Source organism: Oncorhynchus keta, chromosome 21, assembly GCF_023373465.1.
Source record: "Oncorhynchus keta strain PuntledgeMale-10-30-2019 chromosome 21, Oket_V2, whole genome shotgun sequence".
Classification (NCBI taxonomy): domain Eukaryota; kingdom Metazoa; phylum Chordata; class Actinopteri; order Salmoniformes; family Salmonidae; genus Oncorhynchus; species Oncorhynchus keta.
In genome coordinates, this window is record NC_068441.1 from 24,918,596 (window position 1) to 24,926,590 (window position 7,995).

Sequence of the window (7,995 nt, forward strand, 5' to 3'; positions counted from 1 at the left end):
TGTGGGTTACATATATGAGGTAGTCATTCAACAATCATGTTAAACACTATTATTGCACACAGAGTGAGTCCATGCAACTTATTATGTGACTTGTTAAGAACATTTTTACTCCTGAAAGTATTTAGGCTTGCCCTAACCAAGTGGTTGAATATTTTTGAATATTTCATCTTTCCAATTTGATTAATTTACAAATATTTCAAAAATATATAATTCCACTTTGACATCATGGGGTATTGTATAGAGGCCATTGACACAAAATCAAAATTGAATCCATTTTAAATTCAGGCTGTAACAACAAAATGTGGAAAAAGGTCAAAGGGTGTGAAAACTTTCTGAAGGCACTGTAGTTGTTCTACTGTAGGCAGAGGGTTAATTGTTTACCTTGGGCTTCAGCCTGGTGCACCAAGGACAGCAGGACAGCCACAGGGAAAACCCAGCTCCACATCTTCACAACCTGCACACAGACACACACAACTGTTACACTATATACATATCCACATACAAATGTACACTGTAGATACACACACACACACTGAGTTGCGAAATACACACATATACACACACTGAGTGTGGTCAGACGCTGAGCTGGCCCATAGTGTGTCGGTCCTTTAGTCAGTGAGGCCTCTGAGGGTCACAGAGTGTGGAGGGACACATTAGTCTACTGCCTGCCTTATTTCCCCTCACTTCACTACAAGGACCTCATCATGTCACTGAACAATGGGGCTAACTAAATAACATGCTCAGTGAAGAAAGGCCGTTTTCAACTACTCTTGTTAACATCATTGCTCTAAAGCAAGATGGCCCAATGTTCTTTATGGCCTTCTTTCCTTCTCTCCTCTCCTTCATGACCACCATGACTATCTCATATAGGGGCTGCTTCTTTCCACCACAAGGTTGCTCAAAAAGAGGCAAGGTGCTGCACAACAGAAGAGCTACTTCGAAGAACCTAACAGATGCTGACCACTAGGGAACAACACAAACTTGCTAACAAACATAGACATTCTTTCATAACTACTGTAGGCTACCAAAATTAAAATCAAACCATTAAATGACATGTGTTTACATTTATATATAGGCAGTACAGAGTAACAGAGGAAGAGAGGGAAGAGTATATGTATTGGTCTGTATAGTGAATCACCATCCAGCATCTGTAGGTGTTTACAGTAGCATAGTGTGTCACACTACTGAACTAGCTCAACCCATAGAGCAGACTAAACATCAAGCTCTTCTGAGTCCTGCTACATAAAATAGGTCATGATGGGAATCCCACTTAACACACTCCTAAATACATTAAACTGGAAACCACTTGAAGCTCACACTGAATTACTTTGTGTAGTATAACAAATAACTAAGTCCTTACAAACACACACACATGGGGTTAGGAGTAACTGTTACATGTAATCAGTCACATGTAATCTGATTGCAAAAACACTGTAGCTGTAATCAGTTATGTTACAAGCAAAAATATTACAGATTACAGATACTTGTGAAAAACTAGATGATTACTTGTTGGATTATTTTGAAATTCAGAAACGATGTTGCGGAAAAATACATTTATGACACTTTTCTGTTTTCGCGTTGACATTTAAAACAGTTGAGCTGACAGCCGTTTTGCACTGTTTCACTATGGTTTTAGTCAACAATCTAGCAAGAGGGCAATATTTTATTAAGGTAGTGGCATTCCCCCTAGAAAGCTATGACCTTTGGCTTTCACCTGGAATTGTTCATTTATGTCTGTGAAAAAGTACACAATAAAAGTATAATAAAGACATATACAAATATGATTCATACTTTATAATATGTCCATATATAGTTACAATCTGTTTTAGGAACATCTGCCCACAATATTTCGGCATCTTTACCAAATAAATCATGACATTAGTGATAGTCACTAATGATCATCTGTTAAATGTTTAAATCAACATTTGGGGTATTTAAACAGCGTGCATCCCTCCTATAAACAAGAAGAGATGGGCTATGTAAAGGGCTTGAGTTTGTCGTTCTGAGCATATGCAATGTGTCTGCCTCCGACGTATAACAAATGTTTGACTTCCACACCTCTTTACTTATTTTAGGTTTAAGGATGTGTGTAGGTCGCATTCTTTATCGTAGAGCTATGGAAGTTATGTATTTAGACCTGCCTGCTTGAGACAAATTCAGCGATTGCTTTGCAATGTCTGTGCTGTGAAGCAATCGAGATGGATTTTTTTTAAGGGCCGCCCCTTTGAGCTAATGTTGCAGGGAAGTGAAATAAATGGATGTAATGATGTAGCCAACCACCAGAGGATTTTGGCATGGTCCTAGGAAGGTCTGGGTGGCTGTCTTCTGACTTATAAAATGGTGGGAAATCAATAAAATAAGAAATGTAAACATAAAAAAAACATGTTTATGTAATTAACTTAAAATGCAATAAAACACAGACACTGGACAGAAGAACTCTGCCTAGAAGGCCACCATCCCGGAGTCGCCTCTTCACTGGTGCTTGAGACATTTAGACTGGTGTTTTGCGGGTACTTTTTAATGAAGCTGCCAGTTGAGGACTTGTGAGGCGTCTGTTTCCCAAACTAGACACTAATGTACTTATCCTCTTGCTCAGTTGTACACCGGGGCCTCCCACTCCTTTTTCTATTCTGGTTAGAGACAGTTTGTACTTGGCAATTTCTTGCATGGAATAGCCTTCATTTCTCAGAACAAGAATAGACTGAGTTTCAGAAGAAAGGTATTTGTTTCTGGCCATTTTGAGCCTGTAATCGAACGCACAAATGCTGATGCTCCAGATACTCCACTAGTCTAAAGAAGGTCAGTGTTATTGCTACTTTAATTACCACAACAGTTTTCAGCTGTGCTAACACAATTCCAAAATGGTTTTCTAATGATCAATAAGACTTAAAATGATGAACTTGAATTAGCTAACACAACGTTCCATTGGAACACAGGAGTGATGGTTGCTGATAATGGGCCTCTGTACTAAAGGTCGACCGATTAAATCGGAATGGCCGATTAATTAGGGGCGATTTCAAGTTTTCATAACAATCGGATATCGGTATTTTTGGATACCGATTTGGCCGACAAGTCAGTTAAGAACACATTCTTATTTTCAATGACGGCCTAGGATCGGTGGGTTAACTGCCTTGTTCAGGGGCAGAATTACAGATTTTTACCTTGTCAGCTCCGGGATTCAATCTTGCAACCTTACAGTTAAATAGTCCAACACTCTAAGCACCTGATTACATTGCACTCCACAAGGAGCTTGCCTGTTACGCGAATGCAGGAAGCCAAGGTAAGTTGCTAGCTAGCATTAAACTTATCATGTAAAAATCAATCAATCATAATTACTAGTTAACTAAACATGGTTGATGATATTACTAGTTTATCTAGCGTGTCCTGCGTATTCGTGAAAAAAAGACTGTCGTTGCTCCATTGTGTACCTAACCATAAACATCAATGCCTTTCTTAAAATCAATACAGAGAAGTATATATTTTTAAACCTGCATATTTAGCTAAAAGAAATCCAGGTTAGCAGGCAATATTAACCAGGTGAAATTGTGTCACTTCTCTTGCGTTCATTGCACGCAGAGTCAGTGTATATGCAACAGTTTGGGCCGCCTAATTTGCCAGAATGTTACGTAATTATGACATAACATTGAAGGTTGTGCAATGTAACAGGAATATTTAGACTTATGGACAGTCTGATGGCCTTGAGGCCTGTACTGACCTCGCCTTCTGGATGATGCAGGGTGAACAGGCCGTGGCTCGGGTGGTTGATGTCTTTTTGGCCTTCCTGTGACATCGGGTGCTGTAGATGTCCTGAAGAGCAGGCAGTGTGTCCCTGGTGATGCATTGGGCAGACCGCACCACCCCCTTGAGAGCTCTGCGGTTGTGGGCCGTGCAGTTGCCATACAAGGCGGTGATACAGCCCGACATGATGATCACTATTGTGCATCTGTAACAGTTTGTGAGGGCTGTAGGGGCCAGGCTAAATTTCTTCAGCCTTCTTCACCACACTGTCTGTGTGGGTGGACCATTTCAGATTGTCAGTGATGTGTACTGTGAAACCTGAAGCTTTTCACCTTCTCCACTGTGGTCCCGTCGATGTGGATAGGGGCACACTCCCTCTACTGTTTCCTGAAGTCCACGACCAGCTCCTTCATTTTGTTGACGTTGAGGGAGAGGTTATTTACCTGGCACCACTTCACCAGGGCCCTCAACTCCTCCATGTAGGCTGTCTCGTCATTGTTGTTAATCAGGCCTACTACTGTCGTGCCGTCTGCAAACTTGATGATTGAGTTAGAGGCTTACGTGTCCACGCAGTCACGGGTGAACAGGGAGTACAGGAGGGGGCTAAGCACGCACACTTGTTGTGCCCCTGTGTTGAGTATCAGCGAAGTGGAGGTGTTGTTTCCTACCTTCACTACCTGAGAGCGGCCCGTCGGGAAGTCCAGGACCCAGTTGCACAGGGTGGGGTTCAGACCCAGGGCCCTGAGCTTAATGATGACCTTGGCGTGTACTATGGTGTTGAATGCTGAGCTATAGTCAATGAACAGCCTTCTTACATAGGTATTCCTCTTGTCCAGTTGGGATAGGGCAGTGTGCAGTGCGATGGCGATTGTATCGTCTGTAGATTTATTGGGAAGTTATGCAAATTGAAGTGGGTCTAGGAAGTCAAGTAAGGTAGAGGTGATATGATCCTTAACTAGCCTCTCAAAGCACTTCATGATGACAGAAGTGAGTGCTACGGGGCAATAGTAATTTAGTTCAGTTACATTTGCTTTCCTGGGTACAGGAACAATAGGGGACATTTTTAATCAAGTGGGGACAGCAGACTGTGATAGAGGGAGATTAAATGTCAGTAAACACTCCAGCCAACTGGTCTGCGCATGCTCTGAGGACGCGGCTAGGAATGCGGTTTGGGCCGGCAGCCTTGCAAGGGTTAACGCGCTTAAATGTCTTACTCACGTTGGCCACAGAGAGCGAGAGCCCACAGTCCTTGGGAGCGGGCAGCAAGTCGGTGGCAATGTTATCCTCAAAGCGGGCTAAGAAGGTGTTTACTTTGTCCGGGAGCAAGATGTCGGTGTCTACGACGTGGCTGGTTTTCCCTTTGTAATCCAAGATTGTCTGTAGGCCCTGCAACATATGTCTCGTGTCTGAGCTGTTGAATTGCGACTCCACTCTGAATAACTACACTGTTTGTATTAAACCATATTCAAAGTCACCTTTCCATGGTTAAATGCGGTGGTTGGTGCTTTCAGTTTTGCGTGAAAGCTGCCATCACTTTTTGGTTTGGGTAGGTTTTAATAGTCACAGTGGAAACAACATCCACTATACACTTCCTGATGAACTCAGTCACCATGTCTGTGTATATGTCAATGTTATTCTCAGAGGCTACCCGGAGCATATCCCAGTCCGAATGATCTAAGCAATCTTGAAGCATTGATTCCGATTGGTCAGACCAGTTGAATAGGCAATACCTTTACATTTGTTCTACCTGAGTGAGTCTGACCATAAGTCAGAGACCACTATGATGACACACCAAATGCATTTGATGGATCATTTTTGTCTTCTTCTAATGACCCTTAATGGGAGAGTAATTCAAAAGTAACAGAAAATAATCTGATTATGTTACTGATAATGGGTAATGCAAAAGTTGCGTTACTGATTACAATTTTGGACTGGAACTAGTAACTGTAATGGATTACATTTACAATAGAAAGTAACCTATCCAACCCTGCGCACACACACACACACATACACACACACACACAGTATCAAGATATACAGCCTGTGGCTTGTGGTCGGGAAGAATGAGTCAATGTCTTACTCATCCTAGCGTTCACTACAAATAGACAAGCACACCTGCCCCTGGCAAGGGTGGAATTTACATATTTGAATAAGTTTAGATTAAGTTCAGTTTTCTGGAAAGAGACTGAAAGAGGAGAAGGAATCTCTCAGTATCTAACACAAAGTCACCCTGTTTCTGTTTGTGAAAGTGCAAATGTTTGTTCTGGTATGTATATACACTGAAGAACTCGGGCTGCTCTTCTTGTATCTCAACAATCGACAGCTGGACAAATTTCGAAACATACAAGATATTACAGCGCATTCAGACCACTTGACTTTTTCCACATTTTGTAACGTTACAGCCTTATTCTAAAATGTATTAATTTAATTGTTTTCATCATCAAAAACAAGTTTTTACAAATGTATTAAAAATAAAAAAACATAAATACCTTATTTACATAAGCATTCAGAAACTTTGCTAGGAGACTCGAAACTGAGCTCAGGTGCATCCTGTTGCCATTGATCAGCATTGAGATGCTTCTAAAACTTCATTGGAATCCACCTGTGGTATATTCAATTGATTGGACATGATTTGGAAAGCCACACACCTGTCTATAAGGTCCCACACTTGACAGTGCGTGTCAGAGCAAAAACCAAGCCATGAGGTCGAAGGAATTGTCCGTAGAGCGCAGACACATGATTGTGTCGAGGCACAGAAGGCAACGCTCGGCCAAACTGAGCAATGGGGGGAGAAGGGCCTTGGTCAGGGAGCTCCAGAGTTCCTGTTAGGGAAAACATTCCAGAAGGAAAACCATCTCTGCAGCAATCCACCAATCAGGCCTTTATGGTAGAGTGGCCAGACAGAAGCCACTCCTCAGTAAAAGGCACATGACAGCCCGCTTGGAGTTTGCCAAAAGTCACCTACAGGACTCTCTGGTCAATTAAACAAAGATTGAACTCTGTGGCCTGAATGCTAAGCGTCTGGAGGAAATCTGGCACCATCCCCACGGTGAAGCATGGTTGTAGCAGCATCATGCTGTGGGGATGTTTTTCAGTGGCAGGGACTGGGAGACTAGTCAGGATTGAGAGGACGATGAACGGAGCAAAGTACAGAGAGATCCTTGGATAAAAAACTTGCTTCCGAGGGCTCAGGACCTCAGACTGGGGCAAAGGTTCACCTTCCAATAGGACAACGACACTAAGCACACAGCCAAGACAACACAGGAGTGGCTTCGGGGCAAGTCTCTGAATGTCCTTAAGTGGCCCAGCCAGAGCCCGGACTTGAACCCGATCAAACATCTCTGGAGACCTGAAAATAGCTGTGCAGCGACGCTCCCCATCCAACCTGACGGAGCATGACAGGATCTGCAGAGAAGAATGGGAGAAACTCCCCAAATACAGGTGTGTAACGCTTGTAGCGTCATAACCAAGAAGACTCAAGGCTGTAATAGCTGCCAAAGGTTCTTGAACAAAGTACTGAGTAAATGGTCTAAATACTTATGTAAATGTGATATCTGTTTTAATTTGTTTATTTATACCTCTTTTTGCTTTAGAGCTAAACCCAAATTGCTACTCATCACTGTTCAGTTCATTAAAAAGTCCATAGCAGATGGAATAATACTAAAATGTGAATACATCAATTAGTCTGTGTTTTTATTTTTCAGATAGGGGAGCAGGGAAAAAACAACCACTTTAGAGAATTGTCTTGAGGGCAGAAACGCATAATGCGTCTTAAAATGTTAGTTCCCCTTGTATGATTTAAAAATGACAGAAACAACATTCCTTTAACTTTTTGCCTAAAAGAACAGCATCCAACATATTTAATTAATTGAAACCCCAGACAGATTGAGTTCATCTATATAGGTTCCTCACCCATAAAATTAAATTGCTCAAATACAAACCAAATCCACCCTCATACTATTCATGCTATTCCTTTTATGTTCAAAGTAATGGAACTGTCTGACCACAGCCTATTTACAGAAACCGTTATGATAAGACCATTACCATTAACGATAAAGATAAGACATGTCTTTTAGATCTTAATTTACAACTGAAACACTATACGTCAATGGCAGTTAAGTAAAATAAAACACCAGCTGGAAAGTACACAGTTGTGCACAAACTGGTTGAATCAATGTTGTTTCATATTAAAATGTCATCAACTATTTTGTGAGGGTGAAATTTCAACCACAGGATTATGTCATCCTTGTAACAAAT

General features: G+C 41.6%; 1 protein-coding gene across 1 annotated transcript in view; it reads right to left on the reverse strand.

Annotated features, from left to right (window-relative positions):
* The window catches only part of LOC118400326 (collagen alpha-1(VII) chain-like), a 102,016-nt gene extending 97,799 nt beyond the window's left edge, over positions 1-4,217 (reverse strand). The window contains exons 1-2 of the mRNA XM_052474563.1: positions 4,182-4,217; positions 382-454 (exon numbers count right to left, since the gene is read on the reverse strand). Coding sequence (XP_052330523.1) covers positions 382-454; positions 4,182-4,217 — 109 coding nt within the window. The remainder of the gene's footprint in view (positions 1-381; positions 455-4,181) is intronic.
* Between the last annotated feature and the right edge of the window lie 3,778 nt (positions 4,218-7,995).